The sequence below is a fragment of the Maniola jurtina genome, chromosome 7 (genome assembly GCF_905333055.1).
Source record: "Maniola jurtina chromosome 7, ilManJurt1.1, whole genome shotgun sequence".
NCBI classification, from domain to species: Eukaryota; Metazoa; Arthropoda; class Insecta; order Lepidoptera; family Nymphalidae; genus Maniola; species Maniola jurtina.
In genome coordinates this window covers 9,521,515-9,538,131 of record NC_060035.1, presented here as the reverse complement: position 1 = coordinate 9,538,131, position 16,617 = coordinate 9,521,515, and the positions used below count along the sequence as shown (strand labels likewise).

The 16,617-nt window shown below is 36.6% G+C and overlaps 1 protein-coding gene across 2 annotated transcripts in view; it reads right to left on the bottom strand.

The window, feature by feature from the left end:
• Positions 1 to 13,165, bottom strand: part of LOC123867066 (polypyrimidine tract-binding protein 2) — a 270,705-nt gene extending 257,540 nt beyond the window's left edge. For both annotated transcript variants that reach the window (XM_045908910.1, XM_045908912.1), the window contains exon 1: positions 12,666 to 13,165. In XM_045908910.1, coding sequence (XP_045764866.1) covers positions 12,666 to 12,668 — 3 coding nt within the window. In that variant the 5' untranslated portion in view covers positions 12,669 to 13,165. The remainder of the gene's footprint in view (positions 1 to 12,665) is intronic.
• Positions 13,166 to 16,617: the final 3,452 nt, after the last annotated feature.

Sequence of the window (16,617 nt, the reverse complement as noted above, 5' to 3'; positions counted from 1 at the left end):
ATGCCCGCAGCTTCGCCCGCGTGGATTTAGGTTTTTAGAAATTCCGTGGGAACTCTTTGATTTTCCGGGATAAAAAGTAGCCTATGTGCTAATCCAGGATATTATCTATCTCCATTCCAAATTTCAGTTAAATCCGTCCAGTAGTTTATGCGTGAAGGAGTAACAAACATAAACACACACATATGTGCACACAAACTTTCGCCTTTATAATGTTAGTGTGATAGTGTGATTAGTGTGATTAATAACATGTTTTTATATAGAGGGAGAACAGAAAACTGTATATCGCTAAAGTATACATATCTTATGTTAAAAGTATAGAAACACCGGGGTGTTTCGACACTTTTTTCTGTTCACGTAATAATCTGTCTACTGAAAAGCATTTTCCAGCAGGCTTTTAAGCGCTTATCTTGAAAATGATAGCCGCGACCGGACGTTGAAAGGCTGTGGCGGCAATTTGCTTACATTAGGACAAGTCCCGTTTTACTATCTATTGGTCGTGAATTCGTATTTTTTACTTTCCTTTCCTAGTGTCATTAAATTAATTCAAGCTTTCATGTTATTGAAATTGAAGTTATATTCATCTGCCTTATAGCATTATAGGTTACTAGATGATGCCCGCGAATTGATCCGCGTGAATTCAGTTTTTTTGCTATCTCTGTACCAAATAGATAATTTTTGCAACTTTGTCCCCTTGGATTAAGGTTTTTTAAGAATCCTGTGTTACTCTTTGATTTTCCAGGACAAAAGTAGCCTATATCCTTCCCTAGAATGTAAGCTATCTCTGTACCAAATTAATTCAAAAACGGTAAAACAGATGGCTTCAAACTGATGCAACGTAGATCCCATCATACATTATCTATATATAAAAACACTTGTCTTGACTGACAGACTGATCTATCAACGCACAGCCTAAGCTGCTGGGCTTGAAAATATGAAATTTCAAGCGTAGGTTCCCTTTATAACGTAGGCCCTCTAAGAAAGGATTTTTGCAAGTTCAACTGCTAAGGGTGTCAAATAGGGGATAGAAGTTTGTATGAAAGTCGGTCATTTTTAAGTTATTTCCATGGAAACTAGTATTCGGGTTGTCGGTTACAAATGATGAAATTCGTGTTTCAGGATTTTTGGGAATTCTACCCCCACGCAAATTTTCTAAATTCCACCCAAGCGAAGCCTTGGCATATCAGCTAGTATCGTTATATTTTAAAAGAATTAGACATCATTTTCGATAGAAGCTCTATGTCGGATTGATTTCTTTGGATTGATATGTTGAACAGTTATTGTTATATTTCAACAAAGTAACACAGAAAAATATTAAACTATACCTACGTATAAACAATTTCCTCTTAAACTGCATTAAAATTCGTTGCGTAGTTTAAAAGATCTAAGCGTACAGAGGGACAGACGGCGGGGTAACTTGGTTTTACACTATGTAGAGATAAGTATGGAAGTATGGGTGTAAGCTAATACTGGCTTGGCGATCTTGGCGCCAACTAGCACTTCCTAAGGCTTGTAGGTAATGTGGACAATTTTCGCATTCCAAAGTATAATTTCGGATATTTGAGTGAACACACTTTGCTCATATCCAAACAGTTGCGTGAAATAACAGGTTTGGTGTATAACGTCTTTTTAGAGTTCCGTACCAACGCGAAGGGTGTCAAGGAATCTATTACTAAGCCTCCGTAGTCCATCCCTGTGTGCGTCTGTCTGTCAGCGGGCTGTATCTCATGTGTAATGCTTTGGTAGAGTAGAAAATTTCAGTTTGAGTGTGTATTTCTATTGCAGCTATAAAAACAAATAATAAAAACCAAGATGATTTCAAAATGGCTGCCATACAAATTGCATGCATGTATTTTAAAAAGTACATACTAGTAATGACAGGCCTATAACTTATCGATAGTAGGGAACCCTTCGTTTGCGAGTCCGATTCGCATTTGACCGATTTTGTTATATTTCGCTTGAAGTGATCATTATTGCTGTCTGCGTCGGCAACAATTATAAAAATTATAATTACGAAATTACACTTCACTTTTTTTAACACGCGCTTTATATAGATATTGTTATTGACGACTTTTATTGTATTTGTACGTGAACGCAATATTGATTTACAGAAAGCAGTGGGCTATGAAGTTGTAACAGATTCAGTCATGCCCTGTTTGGAATGTAACACTATTGTTTCCAGTTAGTTCAGTGCATCCGGTTGCTGAATTGTTTTCAGGTGTATTCAGAAAGCGTTGAATATCTTTTTCGTTTTCAACGCTATATGGATTCCGCATCAAACAACATTTAACTTTTCACTACATTCGCAGGGAAGTGATTTCTCTCGGACCGCATTATGGAGTTTAAGTTGAGTGCTGTAAGGGTCACTATACCTATTATGTTACAATATAAGTGAGTTCACTCATAAATATGGGTACTGGAGTGGTAATATTGGTATGATTTACGATTACGTGAACTCTTGTACGTTATTTTTGAAGGTAATGTCAAAACATACAAAGACAACATTTCGCTGAAGATATTTTGTCACTTAGGCAAATACACAAATAAAATAGGCAAACATTGTTTTGTACTTATGAGAAAAATTTATTCTTTAATTGCTCTTAATTTAATTACCACCTGTTTTTGACGACCTAATAACTAGTGCAGTAATGAGCGCTGTGATATTTATCTATCTAATACTATATAATTTCTAAATTGTCTCTGATATGGTCTGGTGGTGGCTTCGGCCGTGGTAAGCTGGGTACCACATACCGGCAAAGTCGTACTGCCAAGCGATTTAGTGATCCGATAGGATGCCGTAGGGAATAAAGTGAGCCTGCGTCCATCTTAGATTGCATTATCACTTACCATCCAGATGTGGTCGCAGTCAAGGGGTAACTTGTCCTACCTAATCGGTAAAAAAGTTGCTAAAGTAATCATCGTCTTCGTCCTATTATAAGACCAGGATATGCTTACCAGCCAAGCATTTGTAAAGTCAGTAATTGCATCCTAATTTTAAGATCTTTGGCGGATTGTCATTGTCATTGGTATCAAAAAAGTTGGAAGAAGAAGCAGTAGTATAGAAACATAACAACACAAAACTGTCTGCGTTTTGTAAAAAATTCAAAGCTGTGCTCTGTAGGTACTGGTTTGGTTCTATCTCAACGGTGTTAAAAGCCGGTGTCTGCGCAGCCGTCTGTTTGCTCTCCGCGGCTATTTCTGGCGCGCCGCCATTGTTTTATGAGTTATAGCGGGAGGTTACCATCTATTGAGCTTTCTTTAAAGTTGAAATTTCAGTTTTATATTGCATTTTCTTGTAGATTAGCCCGGATTACAAATACGTGGAGGCCCTTAAAATTCGGCGGTGGAATTATTAATTCCATTTTTTCCTACGTTCTACGTAATAAGACAGTTTGTTTCTAAGATAAATAAATATTATGCCGTAACATCATATTTTTTCAAGTTGATTCGGAAAAGCTAATGAAGATTAGTTCACTGCATTAATCATAATTATAATTATTAATGCAGTGACGATCTTTTAATACCGATAGTAAGTAGGTTATGATTATACAACAACTAGCTGATGCATTATATTTTGCATTCATAACAAGGGCACTTATTCCTTTTTATAATATGTCATAACTCTAATCCGATCAAAACTAACAATCTAAATAAAATAAAAAACCAATACTAAAAACCTTTTAGGTACTGCTGTTATTTTTATTTTTATAAAAGTTGAAATCAAAAGATCGTTCCGCGCAATACGAAAGCAAATCCGATTTGTTATTTGTTAGCAAAGTATTAAATCTCACCGTGAGTTTCGACTTTTACAGCGGAAAACCTGTATAAACAATCAAATGGGCAGCCATTAAAGGCAATATTGGTTTACAGGCGCTATAACGAACGATATCAAAACTATCGCTCAGCAACTTCCGAGAAGACTTAGGCAGACCGAAATCTCATTATCATCCATTTTTTTATTTATTAAACTTATAGAATGTACAGGGCATTTTCGTTACATTCAATGCGACAACAAGTGTACCTAAATTAAAAATTTATAACACCCCTGACAAGTGAAGGTTAGAGTAACTAGAAAAGAGCTGATAACTTTCAAACGGCTGAACCGATTTTCTTGGATTATAGCTAAGAACACTCTCGATCAAGCCACCTTTCAAACAAAAAAAACTAAATTGAAATCGGTTCATTAGTTTAGGAGCTACGATGCCACAGACAGATACACAAATACACACGTCAAACTTATAACACCCCTCTTTTTCGGTCGGGGGTTAAAAATGAACTATTCAAAACGTGAATGTAATTGTTTCACATTGTAGGGTAACGGCTCTATAATATTGAGAATTAGGTTTATAGTTTTTTTTTTAAAATGAGTCTTTGCAATAAATTTAATAGTGGTGGATACTTATCTGTAGTTATATCTTCTTGGAACGAGAACAAAGTATTTCTTTTGGTTTCTGAACGGTCCCTTTGTAGGTTCTTTCACACGGCGTCTTTCACACGCCTGGCTGTGAACTGTTCTAGGTTACCTACGCACGAGACCTAAAAACTAGGCAATTTTAACGTAATCGTTTTCACCTCAAATGTTTGCAATAAAAAGTGTGTAATCTCTTATAATATTGGTATAGTAGGAATAGTGTTGAACTAGTTACAACAAAAATCATGAATAAAATTATATATAACATGATGATGAAAAGTGTTTTTTTTTACCACCACCTTAAAAAAATACTAACTCTAAAACATTTGTTTCCTTTGCTTTGAATGATATTTTGAGTTATTAGAAAAATTGTACAACATGAATTTCTCTTTTTTGTACAATTGGCATCGCATGTTGTACAAACTGAGATATTTTTGAGATTCTATATCTTTCCAAGATGGTGGCCAAAACGACGCACAAAAAAAAAACACATTTTTCGGATGTATATTATTAGTTTGTTAATAAAGTAGTATACCTATAATATTTGCATGCTATAAAGTAGAATAAGAAGCACGCTTAGCTTGTAAAATATTTAGTCATATTAAGCAAAAAAATTAGTTAGTTAGTTTTTTGATTTAATTTCAAGAAGTCAGTTGCTTATTACAATAATGGTTTCCTAATTCCATCTCAATGTGTTTTTCAGTTGACATTTTTTCTGCACTAACTAGAATATAAAATTGAATTATATTTCCTCCCCTACTTGTAGAGCTTGCAACAGTGTGTGTAGGCAGGACGTTTCATATGTCAGAATTTATTTCAAGATATGTTTCTCCCTTCTCATTATTTTCTTAGGAAAAACTTATCATATAATTTGTTGATTTTTGAACTATTTCTCTTAAGTTTATCATATCTACTTAAAAGTGCAAGCAAATGAAATTATCATATCTCTTTGTTCGGTCAGAGACAATCTAATATGCACATTCAAAAAAATGCAAATCCAATTATGTTTACGAAAATGTCGAGAAGAAAGCAAAATTAATAAGCTTATGTAAAAGCTTTTCATGATGACCTAGTCCATTTTTTTTCATTACCTGTATCACAAAGAGGGAAGAAGCACCTTTTTCCCTCTATCCTTTCTTTGCCGTGACGTATTTTTTATGAAGACATTATAACGGATCTAGCAACGGGCTTTGTTGAAATATGGCAAACGCAAAATTAAAATGAATTTGTAGGTAAGCAGTAAGAGTGAAATTATATTATACTTATTACATCAAAGAAAGTATTCTCAAATGATATTTCTACGTTTGGGGATATTTATTTTCGTCGGAGTCCTAGTATTTTTATGGAAAAAAGAATTGGTGAAAAATAACGAAGGTTTTCTTACTGTATTAACATTAGGATCTGCGTTAGACTTGGCATTAAAAAACCTGCCAAGTGCGAGTCAGATTTGCCCACCGAGGATTTCCTTTAGAACTTCAGTATTTTCATGTATCAATACAAGTTTTCATACAATACAAAACTAGCCGGCCTGCCCCGACTTCGTTTGGGCAAAATTTTTATGATTTTTTTATTAAAATTCTAGGTATGTGCAATAAGTTCAAAACAAATAAACTTTTGCTCTTATAATATTACTATATAAGTATGAATATAACCATATTATATAGATTATTGGGATAGAATTCGTTATTTTCCCCCACTTGATTTATTAGTAACTGCCGTTAATCCTCTTGCTGCACCGTATTTCAAACGCTAGTAAAATGAATTTGTAATTAAAGCGATACAGCTAAGCAGGACAAAGGATTTAAATAATCGGCGCCATTAAGGCGGTGGGTATATCGCCGATATTAATATTTTTAACGAGACCCCCGGGTTTTATTCAGGGAAATTGCAGTTAGAAGGATCTTATTAATGAACGTCGCAGGCTCCTTTGTCCGGCGCGAGAGCACTTCCTGCACAATCGCCCTGACACCAAGTAATTAGAGAGAAAAATTCGTTACCCTGACATTAAGTACCGTATTTTACCATTGCAGCGGAATAATTTCAAGTCGCCAGAAGCAATACGAATTTATTAGAAGTTATACTATGTCCGACTTTCATCAAAGCGAAAAGAAATACGATTTCGCCTAATCAATCGCGATTTTAGAAACAAAATTGCAGCACCAAAGACAGAGAGACACTCTTCGAATCTTTGAAAATTATGCTGAAAAAATAGGGCAGCCGTTTATTTAGAAAATAATGGCGAATACCAATGAAGTATCTAAATTAGAGTAACAATTAAATGCACATTATTTTGCAATCTAACGAGCGAGCACGGTCCAACTTCAGCAGGTTTGAAAGGAAACACGGAATCACAATATGGATATTAAATTGTTCTTCGCCAATCTTTTAGGTTTCCGTTTCTCACGGCCCCACGTTGGGTATTAGTTGGTTTTGGTACCTATTCAGTGAAATTATGCAATTTTATCATAAACGATTTTTTTAGAACAGTAGATATTATGTTACGATTAGCTGGTCAGAGGAACTAACTAGAGGTTTTTAGGGGTCCGTAATTATAGATCAAGGAACAAAACCCTCCCCCCCTCAAGTGACGCCGGGATAAATTTTTTAAATCATTTTTAAAGATTTTGAAAAAATACCTTGTTAGAAATAATGCAATTTATAGCAACTGACATGGCTACGAAGCCTACCTTTTACGTTTCTAATACGCAATTGATCAGTTTTTGTACTTTACATTTGATCAAATTCATTTCATTATAGACCAATGATGTCAAGTGTAAAGTCAGACGGTAAAAAAGTGGTGGGTTAGTTTTAAACATGAATAGGCAAAAAGATACAATATTAGTCTAGCAAAAAATGCAGGTGCGTATGAGTGAAGCAATAATAAGAATATTGATTTATTTCAACAAATAGTAAGACGGTTTTTTACTCGCCACACGTTAGTCTATGGGCGTTCCGGTTCGTAAGCGGGCACAATGACCTTTTATTATTTAGTAATGGCTTAAGTTATAGCAGAGAGCGGTACTACTACTATAGAACTAGCATATTTTTTTTCAAAAAAATTGTACCGTAAAGAGGATTTTTTATTAGATATCAAGAAACGCATTTAGGGTATGATCGATATCTCAAACGCATTCTATAAGGTCCACATAATATTATGAGTAACTATTTTCATAATAAACTTTACTACGTGTAAATTTTTTGAACAATATGGTGGGCTGACTAGCTGAGCGAGTCCTAGACGATCGCAAAAATACAAAACCTGGCCAAGAGTGCATCGGACTCGCGCACCGAGGATACCGTACCTTAGAAGGAATTAAATGTAAATGCATGCGTCTGTGTAAGTACTGAAATGTATATAATAATCTTAATGTAAGTGAACCGTATGTTCTTTTTGAGAATAAATTCTTTAAACCGAATTAATTATTTTGTTGCTTAAATTATCTCCATCTGCAAAGGTACTCGTAAGTGGTAATCACAACAATAGTAAATTAATGATTTTCAGTTTATTTGTGCTGTGAGGCCTTTCTTCCAAATTTTATAATTCTAGGTCAACGAGGGAAACGAACGAACTATTGGTTTAGATTAGTTTACGAGTGCGAAAATATGCGGCATAAATGGCAATATTTTTTGATTGCTCTGACTTAGAAACTTGATCCTGCATACATACAACTGTCAAGGAAGGAATCTTATAAGGATTCGTTTTTGAGGTACGGGACCCTAAAAATGTGACCCTAAATCCAATAATCGAGGCGGAGATCTCGCCAGGTCCACGATCTTCAGTAAAGAAGAACTGACCGAAAAGAGACAGACTATGTAAGCTCAGCCAGGTCCAACCAGATATTAAGCTCGTGAGTCAAGGGTCATTGTTGATCACGTAAAAGTTTCGTAGAACGAGTGCTGGACCTTTTTGAAGAGAACCCTCGTATACTATATACATATTATAATGGCTATGTAATTGTATCTGTCAACATTGGAATTAAGAACGGCAACGAATTAGTACTTGAACGCGGGGAGTCGAGTACTCTTCCGGATGTCATAACGATGTCTTGACCCAAAGAAAAATAATAAAAACAGTCAAGCGCTTTCACGGAGCGAGATTACAGGACGTTTTTATCCAATATTAAACTGTAATAATATTTTCTAAAAAATGGTATGAAATGTTATTTCACACTCTGTAGATTCGTTCGAAAGTTAAACTTTCCGTACAGTATTGCTACTGTCCAGAAAAGTAAGTATGGAATTTCATTTCTGGACAGTAAATATTACAAGAGCTGCCCAGGAAAGTAAGTTTGAATTTGGAATAATGTTTGTTCCTCACAACTGTAATGTATTATTTTTGATTTAGAATAGTAACCTATTTACGTGAAAAGATGGGTAGGAAGGTTCTCGGTTTATCGCCTATTCATTAACTCGCCACAGCTTACGTTTAAAGTTATTAAATAGTTTGCCCAATGACGCAACGGGGCCTCTCAGAGTTCAAAATCATAATGATGATAGAAGCCTCACTTAATGACATGTGTATAAGCATTTTATGATTAGCCAAGTATGTCTATATAATATTAATTTACCTTAGATATACCGCAATAGCGATTTGACCAAAGTAGTTGCAGCTTTTGAGTATTTTTATTTATAGTGCTATATAGCCCAAGCCTACTATTACATTATGAGTATCATAAGTATTTATAATACTCATAAATGTAATACTACTATACCAACAATTATTTTAGGATACGATAAATAAAAGATAAGACATCTGAGATGAAAAATGCGTCTTGAGAAATCGTCAATAAAAGTACATTCCTGCATGAATCGTACGCACATAAGAGGCGTAAAAACGCGATTAGTGAATCGGCCATCGCTTTTTCTTTCGACAAAATCGCTTTTTGTTGTACAACCGATTGTTGAATAGAAATTAATACACGTGTTAGATGTCTGAATGCAATTAATCGCATACTTGTGTCGTGAACGCCGTTTCGCGCGGTCGCGCCGCGCTTTCGAGCGAAATTGCGGTGAAACTGATATAATGATGAGCGCGGCAGCCACGATACATGCAAGCGATGATTTCTATTATAGAATACCGTAGAACAATATAATAGAAAAATCCGAATAATAACACGTCGATGTACCCACAGTTTATAGTTGACGTTTAGAGCTTTGGGTTCACAATTTAGGGATTGCTTGGGTCTCTACATTAAAAAAAAACTCATTGACCGCAATTATCAAATAAGTAACTATCAATTACAAATGAGTCAAAGGTCGAAAGGATTTTCTGATATTCCCTCCAAGCGAAGCCGGAGCAGGTCAGCTATTTATTTATAAATGATAGCAGAACTTGAACATTAGAGAGATCAACGCTTTAGAAGAATAAATACGCATGTCGTAATATTTAGTAGTAGGATTTCGTTTAACCTCAGTTGACTGACATAAGAGAATATTTCGTTTAACCGCAAAAAAGCTAAAGTATTTGTCTTTGTGTTGCTCGTTTGTGACTGAGCAGAGGAAATTACATATTCCAGCTTGAATATTAAAGTTTACATCTACAAAAGTAAAAAAAAATACATTTCACCTCTACTAGTAGCCTCATCTGGTGACAGAAGGGCTGGCTCATTTTTTACACAACGGATCAGCCTGGCTGCCCAGCGCGAAAATGCAGCCAGTATTCTTGGCACCATTCGACAAGGGCAAGAAGTAAGTATAAGAGATAAGGCTAGCTTTAAGTCCTATCGTAATATTTTCAAATGTAAACAGAAACACATGTATTTTCTTATACCTATCTAAATATAGTCGGTAATTTTCTTAGCATTTGAATTTTCGGTTTAGGCTTCATTTTTTAGGTTTAGGTTTTATTTTCCAGAGAAGTTAAATGAATCCGAGTATTTAATAATATGTAAAGCAATGTTGCGAGTACCTACTTATCATTTTTTTAATAGATTTTATTGATGCGTTATATGTTACTGGTCATAAAATTAGTTGCATTTATTTATACGTGATTTGAATAAGATAAATAGGTAGGTTAAACTTTGAACAACAGATCTAATTCTAAACACAAATTGGTGTTTTGGTGCGTATATTCATTTTTAATATTTTAATATTAAAGTTCAAATACATCCTAAGCATTTCCCGTTAGCCAATCGGCCAACTTCACTCCTAGGTACGTGTGGATAGCTGAACAACTTACGAGTAATAAAATATGTCTAGAACATTTTGCACCGTTACCTTGTCGCGACTTACAATACTTTCAATGAACGTGGTCAACATTCAAATTATCATATTAATTAATTGACTAGCAGTCTATTTACCTTTCAAGATGTTCGTATATATTCATTTATTTTGCATTCCAATATACGCAAGGTATAGATATTTTTTACTGAATTACAGATCATCTCGTTACATTGGAACTCCGTTGTGGAACATGAATTTTTAGATTACTTAGTAGAGAGACAGTTGTTTATCAGAAAACTTTTAAATGAATTAATAAACACTTTATTATCGCTTTTATTTTATCTAAGATTTTATCGCAATTTGTTAAACACATCGGGTTGAAACTGATATTGTATCTTAAGGCTGAAACTTATGAGCATGTTATGTTTACGTTAACCCATATTAGGTATACCAGGAAGGTTTACCTACATAATGTCAACTTTATTCAGTCAGTGATCTAATAAAGTTGATTACAGCGCTGGCAAAGTTATTTGGAAATTCTACTAGGTACGAGAATCTGTTTGAAATGAAATAAATTATTCGTTTATTTGCACAATATAATTGATATTATTAGGTAGGTATATGTAAAAAGAAGTAGATGCGTTAAACACATAACTAAAGAAAAGATTTAAAACTACCACACTTAATTCTCATTTGTAGAGCACTAATCTCTTCTACTCTGGTGCGTTTTGTATCTTCTGTATTATGCACTACGGAGCTCGAATTTTATATGCGACTAGCTTTTGTCCACGATTTTGACCGCGTAGATATGAAAATAGCCTATGTTACTTCTAGATAAAGTAGCTTACTAATAGTGATTAAAATCGATTTAGTACTTTCAGAGTTTATAGATTACAAACTAACAAATGAATCTTTCTCTTTATAATATTAGTATAGATACAATAATATGAAAGCAACTTATTGACTATGGTATAATGTTATTGCTCTTTAGGTAATATATTCAATTTCTCATAAATTCATGAGTTATTAGATATTACGTACTCCTAAGAGTAGTAGGTATATTATTATTTGACTTACTGAAAAACTTTAGGTTGAGGTTTGTCGCAAATTAGTTCTGCGGGCAATAAGCAGGTATTAAAATAACGTAAACACACTACCTTTGACGGAAGGTCTTAATGAGAAAAGTTTGATGCGACTTCCATTTTGAGTGAAACTTCTGTCATCACCGTTTACTTTCATGGCTGGGGCGACCAGTCGGCACATCGGAAACAAGATAAGGATCTCCCTCGAATTATAAACAAAAGTTAATTTAGTTATCGACGTAGTCCGCTTTGTTCGATCTCCTCCTTTTTACTTCGCCGATTGCATTCAAATTGCTTTTTAAGTTTTCAGTAACAGTAGGTATTGCTTGGGAAGAGTTCTCAAATACTTCTCATGAATATGTGCAGTTTACTAGCAGATAGGTAGAACTTTGAGATATTCGTTTACTATTTAATAGGAACATCCGATGAAAATCGGTCTCTAGGTATCTACCTACTTATGTAAACATATGCAGGAGTTATTTCATTTCTAGTTCTAGTGTAAGAGTTGTTCTTCCAAAATGTTTACAAATTTTTCCCAGAATGATTGAATTTTTCTGACAAGAACTAACAAATGAGCACAATAGGCATAAATAAGTTGAGTTCAATTCAAAGATAGTTTCGTTGTGAAACTTTACCAACACAAATATTATACCCTGAAATACTTAATAATACAAATCAAAAAAATGTTTTAGTGTACTGACGACTAGAAGTTTAAAGTTTCAACTTCCCGAGCTTTGGCTGAAATAAGTCAAATAAGTAGTAGCAGTCCAGTAGGTGTACTTTATATGCCTAAGTTCCTACTACCTGAAACTTTGTTTATTTATTTGTCCAGATTCTATGAGACTTCTCATAGTAGTGCGATATTTAGCATATTAAAACAGCGATAGTATCGCTGTATTTAGTTGGGAGAGTTGTTATCAGATGCAAACTTTGCGGCCCCGTGCTCGTCTACTCTTGGAAACTTATACCGGTCGAGTGCGTGCAGATAGGCGGGAAACATTGAGTGAACTTACCATGTTAGAGAGCAGCAGACGCTGGTGTTTAGCGACTTGGGGGTCAAGGGTTTGGAGCGGGAAGGCGAGGGGCAACGGAAGGGGCAGCGGCAATGGGAGCGGGTGCTGCAGGATCAGCGGCGGGCAGCAGGCGCACGGCGTCGCGTAGGACACGCACCCAAGCTGCGGCGGGAACAGCGTGCCGACGGCCTCCTCGAGGCCTCTCCCACGTCTCTCACGACCGCATCCACGGCCGACCCTCGAGCTTTCGACGGCCACTCGCGCCGCCGACTCCGAGATACCGTCTCCGGCCGGTCGTCGAATGCCCGAAAGATACCGGTTCAAGTGTAAACAGCGCGGGAACTCGAGAAAAGTTTCGCGGCGGGTCGAGTCGGGTACGGGAAGGGCCGGATCGCGGTAGGGAGCGGGAAACTGAGCGATCGGGAGAAGCGAGAAACGACGCGCAGGGCTCGCGAGAGTGTGGAGAAAGTGGCGGCGTGCACGGAGCACAAGTCGCCAGGCCGGCGTGTGGCAGTGGACTGAGCGGCAGGCAGGTGCGCGAGGAGCGCGGAGGGCGTAGGGGCGGGCCTACCTGACTCACCTGGGCGCTTGCGCCGCGCTCGCTCAGCCTCCGACTCTGCATCTCGCGCTTGGAGCCTCGCTCCGCTACTCTTTGCAACAAACATGCCGCGCCGCCGCCTGTGCCCTGTGCATGACCCACGCCACCGGCGCCACCGCCGCCGGCCACACTAACTTTTCATGAATAGAACTTTAATGTTTGATTAAATTAGCGCTACAAACGCTGTTTCATTATAAAATTAATGCACTCACATAGGTAATTTACATTTTCATTAGTAGGTTAATTAATATTGGTACCGAGCAGAACTAAAGTCAAAGTCATTTAAATTTAAATTGGGTACTATTGTACACTTTCTTTAACATTAAGTAGATAGATAAATATCAGCGCAAGAAATCAAACTTTTTATATTTAAAAATATTTCGCATATCGAAGACAAAAAGCCAGCAAAAAATTATTTCAGTTGCCTTATCACTAGAACGAAATTGTATTGATCCTGAAGATCGGACTCGTTAGAGGACATCACAAGAGGCATCCGGTATAAGCTCATTGTATACGCTTAGGGGCATTAAGCGCCTTTTAACGTCGTTCACTATTTACTTTTACAGTAAAAACACAAGGAGTCGTTTCTGAGACGACCCGTCGCTCCAATAAAAATATATTGCAATGTTTATTCAAATATTTCTTTCTTTCTGCACTTCAAGGCACATTGGCGCAATATCTAAATAACTGGCCCGTTGGATAGTCTGAAGCACCGCAGGGACGTAAGCTCTCTTTGCGTGTTCAATCGCCTTTATAATGAGGACTGAGAAATGTTCTGAAGAGCTGTTTGACCTCATTCCACCCTCCTATTTCTACAACCGCACCGCACTCCACCGTAAGCATTTTAGCCCTCACCACCTCGGTGTCTGGTGCACTTCAACCGCTCGTTGTGCCAGATCCTTTTTTCCACGCATATATAAACTAAGGAATCAACTCCCATCGTCAAAGATTTTCACTAGATTACAACATGGGTTTATTAAAGGCACGCGGACCAACAAATTCCTGAAAGGCCGGCAACGCATTGGCGGTACCTCTGGTCTGCTAAATGTTCACTTAACATCAGGTGACCCGACTGCTCGTTAGCTCACTATTTTTATTTTTAAAAAAAGTTTCAAATCAAAGCGGCGCAATCCACTTGTATTGAAAATCTCGACCAACTTTAACGATTGTGAGATATTCTGATGATCTTCACTACCTATGATTAATAAAAGATTTGGATTGCATAGCCCAGCGACAAAACCATCTCAACTACACAGTATACACACTTCTCGTTGCTAGCCAATTCATTTCGAGTTTTAACTCCACTCGTTTCTCAATAATCGTTGGCGGTCGAATAAATTCCTAGTAATGTTTCGACTCCAACAGAATTGTGACAACTTATGCACCCGTATGTTTTCAACGGTAAGACCTTTTTGGTTCTAAAGACGCAGATTACGTACGTCTCGTTAGTGGGTTACATGTAAACAAAACTTAGGTCGAATATGAAAGGCTACTTTAGAAAATCCAAAGTAAAGGGAAATTTCTCTTCATTTAAATAAGAACTTCTGCGACAATATTACTTGCTATTTTATTCTTTATACTCCTCAACACTGATCTGATGAACAGAGCACAACGGCCTTAACCGGTGGGTTTAGAAGCATGAAAATTTGCACAGGAGTGCCTTATTATAACGTAACTGAACACAAATAAATATTTTTTAGATTAATTCACAACATTTTTTGAAAATTCATCCCTCAAAATGGTTAACCAAGGGGATGAAAGTTCGTATGGAAATTCGTCCCCTCGAAAAAGGTTACTCAGATGTTGCCGATAGATAATAATCCTAACAAGCGCATGGTTAGTGACGTAAAAATTAGCCGTATGCGTATCTATTCACGTATCTTTTACTATAAAATCTGTCATCTAATGGACGCCTTACTGAGTGTAAGACTTCCTTATTGTTATATACTGTATTGTAAGGATTATTGATACCATGGAAATATTATCACAGTTATAGTATTATAGTTATAATTCCCGTTGATTAGACAAACGGCGTAGCTACACGTAAGTAGCGAGTGTCAGCTTTACCGGCGGGGCGTCTGCTTTCGATAGTGTTAATTAATTCTTGTCATCAGTACAAGGCAAGGTAATTACGGGCTGTGGTGAACTGACACGTGTTTCGAGAGGTTGATCCCCTTGTCTAAAGTTTCCTTTATGAAATTAGTGTTTCGGTTTCGAATAAGCTTAGGAGCTCTTTCCAGAGGTATGTAACGAAGAAGTATGCCTAATTATTATTTTGTAACATTGGTGCCAATTATTTTGTTTTATGCTAATTTCTATAACCTAGTGTAAAGTAAATCTAGTTTAGAAATTGTGTACCTACAACAGAATTAGCAAGAGTTATCGTAGAAATATAATGCATCATTTTAAACTCCATACTCTATGGGCAGTTGTAGGACTTGTAGGGTTAGTAGTTATTGGTGCCTACGAGTAAATTCTTTACGGCAATCATAGTATAGGAATGTACGATCAGAGAATTAATAGCACATCATTGAAAGCCCTTTCTTGGCGTATTAAACTCTACTTTCACAGTCTTAAGACACAATTTCAAATGGCAGCTACAAAATAGAGCGTTGACTAGAACATTAAACAGAGGCCGTAGCTATGTAGTTATAATATGTACTTATGTGATAGATTAAGCAACCAGATAAGTAGGTATGCGAATTCTTTAGTTCAAAGTTAGAGGCGCGCCCGCGCTGGCCCCGGTCGTTGAACCTGCGCGCGCGCCGCCAAGCCGTCTACGCCGGGCGTTACGTAACTTGACCTTAGCATTGGGCTTTGGGAAGTGGGGACCTTAATATTATGCTGAACTCATGGCACAGTGAATGAAATCCTTGGATAAGTCGTAGCTTATTGTTACACATCAGATGATATTCATGACGTCGTCTGCGTGGTTAAAGCCTTTAAGAATCCCGTGGGAAATTCATGATTTTCTGGGATAAATGTGTAAGTACCAAATAGATAAGGCCCACGAATTCGTCCACGTGGATTTATTAAAAATGCCGAGGGAACTCGTAGAATTTCCAGGTCAAAAGTAGCCTGTGTGATCTCCGAGAGGCAAGTTATCTAAGTACTTACTAACTATTATCGAAATCTGTTTTGACAGATGGGCCGTGAAAAGCTAGCAGACATATAGACAGACAAACACATTTTCGCATTGAAAATATTAGTAATCATGACATAGGTAGATAAAATTTTTCACTCGAACAAAATTATTATTGGGTCAGAAGTTATCCGTGGTTAATGTAAAAATAATATTTGAAATTCCACATTCGACCTGTAATTAAAATTCATAAAATGCCATCTCCGCGTATT